Source organism: Accipiter gentilis, chromosome 34 (assembly GCF_929443795.1).
Source record: "Accipiter gentilis chromosome 34, bAccGen1.1, whole genome shotgun sequence".
Taxonomy (NCBI): Eukaryota; Metazoa; Chordata; class Aves; order Accipitriformes; family Accipitridae; genus Astur; species Astur gentilis.
Genome location: NC_064913.1, coordinates 5117456 through 5131450, shown reverse-complemented (window position 1 = coordinate 5131450; position 13995 = coordinate 5117456). Strand labels below are relative to the sequence as shown.

Below are 13995 nucleotides of genomic sequence, written 5' to 3'. Positions count from 1 at the left end.
CTTCATTTAATGTCCCCAGAATTCTTTGTGTGAGACAAGCCTGTGGGAATGACTTTGCTCTGTAAACAGGACAGAGTTTAGAAAAAACCCAACCCAAACCAAACAAAAAACCCCCAGCAAACCCCCACCAAACAAAAAAGCAAAACAAGGAAAACAAAAGAAGGCAAAAAGCCTGCAAACAACTGAAGAACAACCAAAATCTACACACCTGCTTGATGTATTATTTTAAAGACTTGCTGATTACAATATGTGGTAAACTATGGCATACTACTAATGTGACTAAATATGACATTACTTTATCATGGATAAGTAGCTCTAAAAATGGTGTGATGCTATTATTTGATAGGAAAGTAGGTAGAACTTGGTAGCTATTGAATATTGGTAATTATTTCAGAGATTGAGTGGGGAAGGAGAAAGTTTTGGATGAAAACACTTCAATCTTAAAATGAACCTGTTACTCTTGTTCTCAATGTATAAACTAATGAAAAGATAGCACTGAATAAAAACTATATAAAAACTATTTTATATTCTCTGTATTCATTGCAGTTGTGGTAGTCTCAGTAGATACCTGTAACGAGTGGAATAGTATTAAGCTGCAGCTGGTTGTTTTTTTGTTTCTTCTTCTTCAGTTGCCAAATAGACTGGAAAAAAGGAAAGAATGTTACTTTGAAAACCATTAAGAAGAAGCAGAAGCATAAGGGTCGTGGAACAGTTAGAACAGTGACAAAAACTGTTTCCAATGACTCATTCTTCAACTTCTTTAGTCCTCCTGAAGGTAAACTGAACATTAGTTTATCTGCATTAACTTTAAATGTAGTATGTACTTCACTTACTTGTTTCTTCTCTTTTTTTTTTTTTCTACAGTTCCTGAAAGTGGAGACCTGGTAAGTTGGCTTATTTAAAATATGGATGTGGAGGGGAAACACCAGTAGAATTCATGCTTTTGTATACAAAGTGTTTGCTGAAATTGTTTAGGAATTTGTTAGACAGCTTCAGCTTTAATTGTTTCTGTATTTAACTGAGAATACTTGTGATGAATAGTATCTATTTGAGTTTTCTTTATTAGAAGGAGTATTTGTTGTTGGATGGTAGAATTCAGGTTAGTAAACTTCAGCAGCTTATCCTTCCTGAAAGCTACCATGTGAATTGTTAAGTTGTATAAATGTAGTGATCTTTGTTATTAGCCTTTGGTCTAATGGGTGGTGTTTAAGTCTCTCCCTTTGGGCATTGTTTGGGTGATCTTCTCTAGTGGCTGTATGTATCTGGTTTGTATTTTATGCTGTTAAAAATTTCCCAAGCTATCAACTCTTGGAGAAAGTAATAAAACAAGAATAGAAAACTGCAAGAGCCTATTCTTCTGTGTGCTCACTAGTAGAAAACTCTGTGGCAATAAGCCATGTTTTTGTAAAGGAAAAAAAATACCAAAAACACTTAAGTGCTGAATACATTACGTAGCTTGAGTGGGAAATCTGATTAAAGCCTCCAGAAGCATGCTGTTAGAACTCCAGTTGGCATGGACGGCAAAAGCTGTATGTTCATAATTGAAAAAAAACCAACCAAACCAAAACAGCAGCCTTTTGGATTGAAGGTAACTTCTGAGACGGCAGACAGCAGAACACTTGGTGTAAACAAAAGGAATGAAAACTTGTGGTTGCATCAGAGAGCATTTTCCAGGTGCTTCCCAATAGCTTGTTTAATGGGAATCATGGAGGAAATACACTGCAGGAATCAGAAGTAGCTTGTAAAATCTTTAATTAGATAGCCTCACCTGGCTGGTGTTTAGTTCTTAAGGGTATTGTGCATACAAATTGAAAGTCTATGGGAGTTATTAAACAATTTTTCTACTTAGAACAAAAGCAAGTCGGGGCTGGGGGAAGACTAAAACTTAAAACTGCAGAATTTTGTGTAATTAAGCTTACTGAAGAAGCAACATGCCACTGCATAATGCAGGTAGGCTGTTTAAAGTGTAAAACTTGGCTCCACGGTTTCAATGCTATCAAGCAAGTCCTGAACCAAAAAAGTCATCACATGGCATTTGTATAAATCTGGCCACATCATCTGTGCAACATGTTTTTGTGTCAAAAGTAGTTACCAGCTTATGGTTTAGGAAATAATGTTGTTTTATGCAGGACGATGATGCTGAGGCAATCCTTGCTGCAGATTTTGAAATAGGTCACTTCTTGCGTGAACGTATAGTCCCCCGATCAGTATTGTACTTTACAGGAGAAGCTATTGAAGATGATGATGATGACGTAAGTATAATGTTCTTCCAAGTTGCTCAAAAACTTTGAAATAACGCTGCTTTAAAGACTTTGGGTAATTTCTGACTTACAATGTTGATATCCTTAGAATGGGATAGATCAATGTTGGTTTCAGCTGAGCTTCCTAGAGTGTTCAGTGAAGAGCAGTGTGAAAGTAATTAATTTTTGAAGTAGTGACTTCAGAGTTTTGTGGCAAAAGTAGTGGTAGTGACGTGCGGAAAATGGACTCCACAGTCAGTGAGATTGTAAAGTAGGTATGTTCATTCAGCGCTGGGCAGCACGGGGGTAGTCCCACCAAAGTCGTGCACGCCTGATTTGGGAGTTCACTTTAAATTTATACAGTCAAGTGTTACATATACATAGAGTTTCGCAGTACGCCTATACATAGGCATTACCTATCCCCGCTTCATATTAAAATTAGCTCTAGGAAGTCATTTCCATAGCCTTCTCTCAACTGCGCTTACGCAGTGCCTCCTTATGGTGGTCGTCTGGTGGTCGTGAAGATGAAGGCTGTATGTCTTCTTCACGGTGAACTCTTAACCTTCTGTCCCTGCGCGGACTCAGTTGTCCCTTGGCATTTGTCCAAATCACAAAGTCGGTCTTAGCTGGTTCTTGGAGCCACTGCTGCTTCTTATCAGGGACTATCTCCTGTCCCAGCCAGCCTCAACAATGCAAGCGTTAAACATCACTTCTCATCCCCTTGGGCCATGTCTACCTCTTATTGAAACTTCTTTAACGTCATTATAAGCTAGATAATTATTAAACAATTCCTATCTACATTTATATATCTACTATATCTACTAAGGTTTCTTTGGTTTCCTGTCTCAGTAGAAGCTCAACATTTAGAGGATGTCCGAGTAGCATTTTGTGTATAAGGCATTCCTAGGATGGCATACCCAATACTTTGATAGAACTGTAATGAGCTGCTAGAGAACAAATTAGTCTATTTTTCTAGCTGCTCACCCTGTTCTTTGTGCTTACAGTGATGCTGGGCTACCAAGTTCCTTGAGATTCAAGCTTGATCCTTTCAGGAGCACACTGTTATTAGAAAATGATAGATAAGCACATTCAAAGCATGCCAAAATATTCAAAGCAAGCTCTGCAAAAGCTTGAATTAAGTGCTTTAAAGTAGCTAAGCTTGAAAAACAAACCACAAAACCCCAGAACTTTATAAGGGTAACATATTTTTTTATCCCCTGCCTCTGCACAAACAAGGACAGTTTGACAGTTGAGATAGATAAGTCCTGCCTTAAAATTAATTTTTAGAATGTAAAATGGTAGCCTTAGCCCAAAGCCTTGGCTGGGAAAGATGGAAGAGGGAAGTGACCGACTGTACATACTGCCTTAGGCTTTGAGACACCCTACTGGCCAGAAGTCTTATCACAGTCTAATAAGCTCTTCCAGTGTTGCATGTGAGGAACTTGAGGTAGACAGTTTTCTCTGCCAGAGCATAGCTTAAAAAATTGAACATTGCTCATGCTGGTGCAAAAAGCATTTTTAAATGTCAGATATAGGAAGTTCTCCTAGAACACAATACAGTGTGGCCTCTGGCATCTACTTGAGTTATCTGGCTGTACTTGAGCCATAAATGGCTGTGTTTATGACTGTCAAAACCATTTATTTTTCTCTCCTAGTATGATGAAGAAGGTGAAGAGGCAGATGATGAGGTAAGTTGACAGATGGCCTTGATTTAAGTAGTTTCCCTTTTGTAGTTTGTTCTCTGGAATAAGATTTCCTTTAGTTTTTGAATGCTTTGGACGCTTTTAAGTTTAGTACTTGCAAATGTAAGATACAACACATCATTTTGTGGATCTAGGGTGAATATTCTAAATGAAAGCAACAAACAACAAAAAAACCAAACCAAATGAAGACAACCCTAAGGTATCGTACAGATGAAGTTGCAACTGATGTCAAAAGATGATGTGCTTAGTGGAGGGCAAGCTAATACAATATGCATAACTTAAAGTGGTAATGAATGTATTTAAGAGTATAATTCAATCTTAATTTTCTTGAAAATGGCTTAGGAAGCTGAATGTGGATAAGCTAGAGAAATATAAACAAGTGCTTTCTTTCAGGAGGGGGAAGAAGAAGCAGATGAAGAAAATGATCCTGATTATGACCCAAAAGTAAGGAATTAAAAAGAATGTTTGAAGTTTGTGTACACATACATGCTTGAAATTTTATGTAGGTTAAATCTTGATTTTTTTTTTCAAGTACTTAATCAATAGTTCCTATGGTGATTGTTTTGGCTGAGGCTGTGTCAGTCCCAGTTCTGACAGACTAATATTGATAGAGCAACTTCTTAAAAAGTTCTTTTTCCAATAATTGTTTTGTAAAAGTAGCTTTTGGCTTTGAGCACTGAAATTAGTCAGGCTTGGTTTTCTCTAAACTTGTCTTGCAGCAAGTTGCTGCTAATGATGAAAATGTTCTCTAATGGTTGTAAGGACATGTGGAGAACTGCCTAATCCAGGTTCAGGTTTTGGGAACTTGTCACAAGCTGACTGTCATGGTTTAACCCCAGCCAGCAACTAAGCACCACACAGCTGCTCTATCACTCCCCCCTCTTCAGCTAGACAGGGGAAAGAAAATACAACAAAAGGCTTGTGGGTTGAGATAAGGACAGGGAGAGATCACTCAACCAATTACTGTCACAGGCAAAACAGACTTGACTTGGGGAAAATTACTTTATTGCCAATCAGACCAGAGGGTAATGAGAAATAAAACCAAATCTTAAAACAACCCCCGCCCCCAACCTCTTCTTCCCAGGTACAGCTTCACTCCTGAATTCTCTCTCTGCTCCCCTCCAGCAGTGCAGGGGGATGGAGGTTACGGTCAGTTCATCACATGTTGTCTCTGCTGCTTCATCCTCCTTAGAGAGAGGACTCCTCGCTCTTCCCCAGCTCCAGCATGGGGTCCCTCCCACGGGAGACAGTCCTCCACAAACTTCTCCAATGTGAGTCCTTCCCGTGGGCTGCAGTTCTTCACGAACTGCCCCAGCGTGGGTCCCTTCCCTGGACTGCAGTCCTTCAGGCACAGACTACTCCAGTGTGGGGGATCACAAGTCCTGCCAGCAAACCTGCTCCAGCGTGGGCTCCTCTCTCCATGGGACCACAGGTCCTGCCATGAGCCTGCTCCAGGACAGGCTCTCCATGAGGTTACAGCTTCCTTTAGGCACCCACCTGCTCCGGTGTGGTGTCCTCCCTGGGCTGCAGGTGGAGATCTGCTCCCCCATGGACCTCCCTGGGCTGCAGGGGGACAGCCTGCCTCACCATGGTCTTCCCCATGGGCTGCAGGGGAATCTCTGCTCCGGCACCTGGAGCATCTCCTCCCCCTCCTTCACTGACCTGGGGGTCTGCAGGGCTGTTTCTCTTACGTGTTCTCACTCCTCCCTCTGGCTGCAGTTTCTGTGCTTGCTGCAGCAACTTTTTTTTCCCCCTTCTTAAATACATTATCCCAGAGGCACTACCACCATCGCTGATGGGCTCAGCCTTGGCCAGCAGCAGGTCAATCTTAGAGCCGGCTGGCATTGGCTGTATTGGAGATAGGGGAAGCTTCTAGCAGCTTCTCACAGAAACCACCCCTGTAGCCCTCCCCCCCCCTCCGCTAGCAAAATGTTGCCATGCAAACCCAATACACTGACTCTGGCACAGATTTTCCCAGAAGAGTACAAAACTGAGGCTTTTTCAGGGTAAATAATAGCAAGTCTTTTATTGCTTGAGGTAGCAGAAGTCGATGTTCAGGAATGCATCTACAGCCAAGTACTAAAATGTGAAAGGCGAAGAGCAACTGGCAGCTTTCTTATTCCATGGGAAGGGCAAATCACTAGTCAGGCTCAGTTTGCTGGAAAAGTGATTGTGAGCCACTCAATTTGTAGTCTCTTCCTATCTGAGTGAAAGGCACATTTGGCCACCTGAAAGCATCTGGTGGTGGTAGGTGAAAGTTGCAGTCATGAAAATGAAGTCTGTGTGAACTAAAAATGTCTGCTGTGAAATGTGCTTGCAATTTCAAATAAGGAAGCAGCATATTTTTCAGAAGGGATGGTTTGAGCTACAATCAAAGTACTGTTGAAAGAATTACACAATTTTAGCATTGTACCTAGAAAGTTGTAGGATATAGAACTGTTAATCAAAATGTATAGCCTGTTGATGATGTTTCATCTGCTATCGTGTATTCAAATTGCTTACTATTAAAGACAGTTTTGAAATCAAAATGAAAGAGCTACAAGATGGGCTTCTTATTTCTACCATTTCACATTGCTTTTCTAGGCTAAACAGAACTGAGAAAGGGCAAGACTGCTCAGTTTCAGAGAGAACTGCCAAAGAGCTAGAGGCAGTAGTGGTTCTATAGTGTATTGACATAAGAATAAATAGTTGTAAGCTGATCACAGGCTGAAAGCCAGCTGAATTTATTAAAGCACTGTGGTCCTAGAATAGCTATCCAGACCCCAGACCAAGGTAGTGGAGTAAAACTTGCAGCTAAACTCTGCCCCCAAAAAGCCTTTTCCTTGAATTCCTGTATTACTGTGAGATATTGTTGGTTGTCTGTTTCAATAGAACAGAAGACGTTTTCCATGTTAGAATTTTCTGACAACTGGATTTTATTGCAAAAGAACATACTATGATTTGGTGTTTCATGCATTGCTCTACAGTGGATTTTGGAGTTAAGGCTGCGCCCTTGTTACTGGCCACAGGAAGTTTCTTTTGCCTCAAACTGTGTAGAAGGCCTGGATGCTATTTCTGAGCTGGGTTATTTGTTACTATGCATAACTCTCCTCCTTTTTCCAGTTTTAGTGTCTTTCAGAGTATCCCACCACACTTAGCTCTGAACTTTTTTTTTGTTCTGGAGCATACCTATACACTAACAAAGCCAAAATAAATGCATTGTGGGTGTTGCCACATCCAAAGACAGCAGTACTACTAATACTAGGCAATTACTTTAAGGGAGAAGATGAAGGAAGAATTTGAATACTGCAACTTGAGAAAGTATGCTTAGCAATATTAATAATTCTTTTAAAATACTGATATCTGTAAACTGATGCTTCCTTTTTTCTCAACAGAAGGATCAAAACCCAGCAGAATGCAAGCAGCAGTGAAGCAGTGTGTATGTGGCCTTGAGGATTACCTGCACTGTAATAGCCTAAACACAACTATTAGTTACTTACAGCCTTATGTTTTGTATCTCGGTAGAATTAAGTAACCAATTTGTTAAAAAAAGAAATCAAACACATAAGAACCAGTTTAAAATGTAGGTTCAATCTACCTAGCATTTTAACAGTATAATTTTCTGCCAATATGTAGAATGCAGTAAATCCCCTAAAGCATGAATGTTAATTCATTGCTACATAGTTTGGTTCTTGTGAAGTCTTTGTCATGTAGCTATTAGATTGCAGCTGTGAAGATTATCAGAACTGTTAACTGAGACCAATATTTGCTTAGAGGAAACTCTCCTGAAGAACCAACCAAAGTATTTTTCAGCCCAGTAGTTTGAACGGGTTTAAAGTCTGCTTGCACTAGCTGTGCCTTCATTACTTTGTTATAGAAATGGCAGTGACTTGTACTAACTAGGAGATGATGATGCATTCTGAATTTGACTACTTGAGAAGACTAGTATAACTTGTTTAATTTCCAATGAGACCACATTAAACATTCATAACTGTCAGCTTGTTTATGCTATGGGTTTTGTATTTTATGTGACATAGTGATCTACAAAAGAAACCTAGTCATCATATTAAGGTTATTGTTTACCACTGGGGTGTGAATAAAACCTAGTATTTTCAGAAGCTAGTCTTGTTTTATTACGATGTTTGTATCTGCATGTGTAAACTGCTAAGGCATATCTTTCATGCTGCAGTTCACTTTTTACTAGACACAAGTTGAGAGTTAATGAAAAGTAAATCATATAGCATTTTAAAAACAAACACAATAGTTGGAAAGTTTGATCCATACTTTCCATTTGCAGTGTGATGCTTGTGAATCTGAGCTAGGTGTTTCAGTGATTGGTCAACCCTGCCATATTGAGAAGACAATTTTTAGAAGTGGGTCTAGATCTGATAAAGGACTTTGGTATTGCTGTGTGTGACTAAGGCATTAGTTATTAGTATGAAATCTGGAGCCAAAAAAGGTGCCTTGGATTTCCAGTTTGTGTAGGCAGAGCTAGGTGGTCCTGAACAAAATCTGTCTTGAAGCCTAAGGGAGTGCTAGAACACTTAGCTGTATTCTAGTTTGTACTCACTGTATCAAGCATCTACAGAGGAAACAAACCCCAAGGAATTCCTCTCTCCTCACCTAATGTACTGTTCGCTACGCTTATGTTTGCATGTTCTGGTTCATGCTTTTTCCATGTTGGATGTTCATTGTCAGTTGAAACATGGGCTAGAAGATCTTTCTCATACTAACCTTGCCTCTACCCTATCAGTGGAGGTGCTCTTGAGATGTGGATTTGAATGCACTCAGCTTGAAGAGACTATGAACTGATGTCTTCCATTTTAATTTTCGCAGTCAGTAAGATACCACTGTACTCTGTGCAGTTTTGTCCTTCACATAACTGTAGAAGTTCTGATCTTCTAAGCAAATACCCAGATAACTTTTTGAGGGACAAGGAAGGTTCTCACAGGGTTAGAAAGAAGTGTCCAGCCTAGTCATGGATCTATTTCTGCCGTAGCTACTTTTTTTTTTTGACTCCTCTCACCACTGATATAGTGACTTAGTCATAAACATTTAAAGGTTTGAAAAGAGCAGGGCAAGCAGGAGCCAACAGCCACGTGAGGATGGGGCTGGTGGAAGAGTTTCTCTAGTATGTCTCTTGCTTGGAGAGTAGGTAAGTAATACAGAATGAAGCTTATCCCAAATGCCCTTCTGAATCCTCAGCCCCCCTGTGAGGAAGGTGGTCGAGTGTGCTCTGACTAAACTGATTCTTTTTAATTTATTTTTTTAGTCCTTGAAGACTTAAATACCACACTGCTTAATTCCAGAATCCCTGTCAGACTTCATCTTTCTCTTCTCCAGATATTAATGGGTCTGGGAGAAGGAGCTGTTGTTATCTGTAGCTGTATATAAAACAGTACTGTTGAAGCTGTGCTCTTAAGTGTTCTTCAGGTAACCCATAGTGTAGAAAAACACAATATGAAAGGTTAACATCACATTCTCTGTTAGCTGTGTGTTAAAGTAGATGAGGCTGTGTTCTTGTGATGACATAAATCCTGACAGAATATGCTTATCCTTTGAGACACTGACCCTGCCAGGTGTTTGGGTATCACTTAGTCTTTTCTCTGCTTGTCTGCCAGGATTAAGTCTAAACTCAAGCATCAGGGCGTGTGGAGACTAAACTGATGGTAAGTTATGAGCTTGAACAGTCATTAATACTTCTGGGCATGAAAAGTATCTGAAGTCCTTACTTAGATCTAGCCCATTTTTACTAATGGCATCTGGCAACTGTATTTTAAAAAGAGAAAGCACCGTTAAAAGATGCCCAATGAATTTCAGAAGTCACTGTTCTTAAGAAATTTGGCTTGTTTTGATTGCTTTCTCATTAATATCTTCATATCATATAATGGGATACTATATTTGAAAAGGGGAGTTGGTAGATGTCAAAAGCTAACCTGCAGCCTGCAAGATCCAGAGCCATGAATCCATCTCTGTTGACAGATTTTTTTTTTTTTTTTGGTAAGCTTCTTTCTAGATTGACTTGCTAGTTCTAAATCAGCAGTTCTTGTGCTCTCCAAACTGCAGCAAAAGGAAGGATATAATCATACAAATTGAGGTGCCAGTTCTTATGGCATCAGTTAAATAAATACTGTTTTGGTGCTTAATGTAGTTTTGTGATCAATGACATTCTTGTTTAGCAATTCTGAAAGGCACTATGTAGCAGGAACATTGAAGTTTCAACATTGATTGGAGTATTAATTCATTCTTTTCACTTGTCATGGATTTATACCAGCTGTAGAGAAAACTGTTCATTTAGTATTTGAGGAAGATAAGTTACCTTGTTGTTAACAAGTTCAGGCTAGGCAAATGTGTCACTGAAATATGATTTCTTGGTCAGTTGTTGAAGTACGCACCAAAATTTAAGATCCGTGTAAATGATGTCTTCTGTCCAGTTTTGGTTACTGCATTGAAGGGAGAATTATCTTAGGGAAAAATGTGAGGAAAGAGGTAGGAAAATTTAACTGAGACTTAACTGAGACTTTGGATGAGAGGGAAGGGTACTCAGAGCTTATGTTTGATGGAGAGGGATGCTTCTTGGTAATTCTACACTTTCAGCAAATGCAGATTAGATTACAGTGGCACTAAAGAGTTTTCCTTCTGGTATAACTTTGTTAATGGTTAAAAAAATAATACTCGGTATCCTAAAATAAAGTAGTAAACCAGATTTAAGCTTAGCATTTGTAAGTTGGGTTTTTTTTTTATATTCTGGAGAAGGGCAATGTCAGGTGCAGTTAGAAGTGTTACCTTGGGTTATTTAAACACTAGACATAGCAACGCTTATTACCAATGTCTTCTACAGCTAACTAGCTTCATAAGCTGAGATTCTTAGCTGGATTCTTGAAACTGATGTTTCCCAAGCTATGTAGCAGATATTCTAACTTTGATGTGTTTTTACTTGTTAAATAAAAAAAAAACCCCCCAGCAAAATATAGAAAACTGCAGGAGTTGAATGTGTTCATCTTTGTCTTCAAGCTGGCACTGTTTTAAGGCCTGTTGTTGAAGATCTGATTCAGAAATTAATAGGGAACCGAAGCTAATCATCTCTTTGCATATGTCTGCTAGACATTTTCTATTTCCAAAGGTGTCTGTGCAGCAGTTGCCTCTCAGATGCCTTGTGTTGGGGAGGAGGATTGTCCTGACATACTCAGTGGCTTAAGGAAATAAAATGCTGAACCCCTCAGTACAAAGGGGTCAGTCTGATAAGGAAGTCATTTCTGTATGTAGTGGCCTTAATGGCCTGCTAGGTTGGGGCTAGAGCCGCACCACTGTTGGAGTAGGTAGACTTGGCTCTACAGTGCTTCCTCCTTCATTCTGTAGATGTAGTCTCCTCCAATCCAAGACTTTATTGTATGGGTCAGAGAAGTCATTGCTACCACACTGGGTTTCATTCCTTAACTGCTTAGTTCTGTTTGAGATGCACTGGCTTCCTGCAAGTTTTCAAGAGGTTGTTGACTTTTAATTGGTAATGCTTACCTAAAGGGAACATAAATCCATCTACTGGAAATAGTAAATCTTCTGTACGCTATCAAGAGGAGTTGGAAGTTTGTCCACAGGGCACGTCGGACAAGATTTCTAATCGCTCATCAAATCCTCCTGTTAGACCTCTGGTCAGACCTAGTGGTCTTCCATGTGGCCTGTGTCTCAGCTTTTGTAGGAAAATTAGAGCAAGTAAAGCAGGCAAGGCAGAGCACACCAAGCAAAAGATAAGCTTATTCCACATTTGGGTCTGCTTGGTGTGTACCAGCAGTGGGTGCACAAGAAGTGTGGGGATGTGGCAGAAGGGCTCTTCTTGTTTTCACATGTATCTAGCTGAAGTGTGCTGAGTTGACAAGAAGAGCTGTCTCTGCAGCTGCAGAGGGCTTAGCTCCTGTACTTTGCTGTTGTGAGCTTTGCTTGTACATGCTCCAAGTTTTGCAAATATCCACCCAAACTTATGTTTACCCTGCAGTTGGTGAGAAGCAGTCAGTATATTCAGAACTCGCAGCATGGTTTACTCTGGTGGTCAAAGCTGAGAAACTTTTAAACCCTCTTAGAGGCTGGCTTTGCCCTACAATGTGTGCTTAAGTGCTTTTAAATGTTTTTGGAAGACAGCTATTTCTGAAGTGCAAAGGATGTTGAAAAAACCAGGCTGGAGCAGCTGCAAAGCCAGTAGTCTGTGCATTCCACACAGTTCCTTTGTTTGGTACTGCAATGGGTTGGTTATAGGGAGTGCTAAGGCCCAGGGCAACGTGGTTGATAGTTACAGTAAATCTTTCATCTATTTATGCCTGGTTTACTGTGGGGTATATACAGGTAACTGTGAGATGGAGTTTATAAAAGGAAACATCTGCCCCCCAGATCACAGGTTCAGTGAGTGCTTCAGTGTTCGGTCAGCAGCAAGTTCCAGTGAAATTACTGGGAGATGGTAAAGGTCAAGAAAATACTTGAAGAAGTAACCACTTATTGTCTAATTGCTTTAATCACGTATTGCAGCACATCTATTTGTCATGTATTTCTCAACCCTTGGCTACTTTTTTTTCCTAATTTTCCTTCTGTCTAGCAATGACTAGCTCATCTTTGCCTTAGGTTTCCCTCTTAGACCTTTTCCTGTTTTAGCTATTTCTCAGTAATGGAGGAAATGTTGATGCTTACAGATTGTCACTCCGGATGGGTTTAGGACCCTTTGAAACTAGTAGTCGATAGCTGGTGTCAAGCTGCTGTCTGCAGATGCATTACCCAGGAGAACACTGGTAAAATTATGGGCTTTTTGGTCTTTCACGGTGGCTTCCCCAAACAGTGTTTAGCTTGCCTCAGGGTTTAAAAAGAACACTTTAATTACTCTTAGGTTGATTATTCTTTAATTAAGGTTACACATACAAAATTTCAACTACTTGAGTCTAAGTTAGGGAGGTTATGATACAGGAGACCAGTGCATTTAACAGCCAAACATTTCTGTTACCACCAGTATCAACTTTGAACATGGAAAAGGAAAAATTCAGTAAGGGATAAACATCTTTGGTGTAGAGACTTTCAGGGATGAGATTCCGATTTTTCAGGTTGTAGTATTTCAGATTTGACAGTAGGAGGCATCTGTACATCAAATATTTCAGGAGGAAGGGATGCAGAACATGCTAGTGAAACTTCAGTAAAGGTAGCAGGCATGGAACATTTAATATAATTGCAGTGGTTTAAATATATATTTAAAGAAAAGTAAGGTAAAATCTCAGTGGGATAATGTAGTGTGCTTAACTGTGTTGAATGTGGTTTTACAGAACACTAATGTAAGAAACATTTCCAGAAGTTCAGTTTTGACTTCCATGTAGGAAAATGAAGTTTGTTATCCTTTACTTCCAAATTCTGCACAATTAAATTGGGTTAACTTGTTCTTTTGCCGTGAAACTGTCAGTATTTCATCTTACCCTAGTCTCCTAGCTTTTGGCTAATCGGGTGGTTTTGGTCAAATGTAGTGTATTTTAAATGGCTGTTAATATTTGTTGGCTTACAGAGTACAAGTTTTAAATGGATGTTTTGCATGTTTACTTCTGATCACATGCTTAGGTGAATTTCACCAGGAATAAACAGTTGTTGTTGTGAGTCTATACATTAGCAGAGTATGTCCATCAGTGTTTAGAGTTGGGTTAAAAATCTGACATTCAACACTTGGGAGAACTTTAGGCCATGGGGCCAAAGTAGAATGAATATAGTCCCTTTTTCCTGTATATTTGATGAAAATCTTTGGCCTTCCACACTAGTCTCACTTTTTTCCTTTGATTAATTACTGTTGGCACTGAGAACCAGCAAAAAAGCTCACATTAAAACATACAGATTACGTGTTAATGTCCTTAAGTGTTACAGTGCAGTGTTCTGGGGGGGGGAGGGGGGGAATTCTTGAATGCTTGTTGCAGAATAACATGTGGGACTCCTAAGTGTAATGCAAGTTCCCATACTACTGGCTAGTGCGTTTACTCGGAAGCAAACAGCTATTCTCTTACAGCAGCGGAGCAGGAACCAAAACTGAACAGGTGAATTATTAGAAATTGGTCTTCTCTAGG

The 13995-nt window shown here is 39.8% G+C and overlaps 1 protein-coding gene across 2 annotated transcripts in view; it reads left to right on the top strand.

The window, feature by feature from the left end:
- Window positions 1-13542, top strand: part of NAP1L1 (nucleosome assembly protein 1 like 1) — a 38245-nt gene extending 24703 nt beyond the window's left edge. For both annotated transcript variants that reach the window (XM_049792069.1, XM_049792068.1), the window contains exons 10-15: window positions 630-775; window positions 865-884; window positions 2130-2252; window positions 3896-3928; window positions 4337-4387; window positions 7318-13542. In XM_049792069.1, the coding sequence (XP_049648026.1) occupies window positions 630-775; window positions 865-884; window positions 2130-2252; window positions 3896-3928; window positions 4337-4387; window positions 7318-7353 (409 nt within the window). In that variant the 3' untranslated portion in view covers window positions 7354-13542. The remainder of the gene's footprint in view (window positions 1-629; window positions 776-864; window positions 885-2129; window positions 2253-3895; window positions 3929-4336; window positions 4388-7317) is intronic.
- The last annotated feature ends 453 nt before the right edge of the window (window positions 13543-13995 follow it).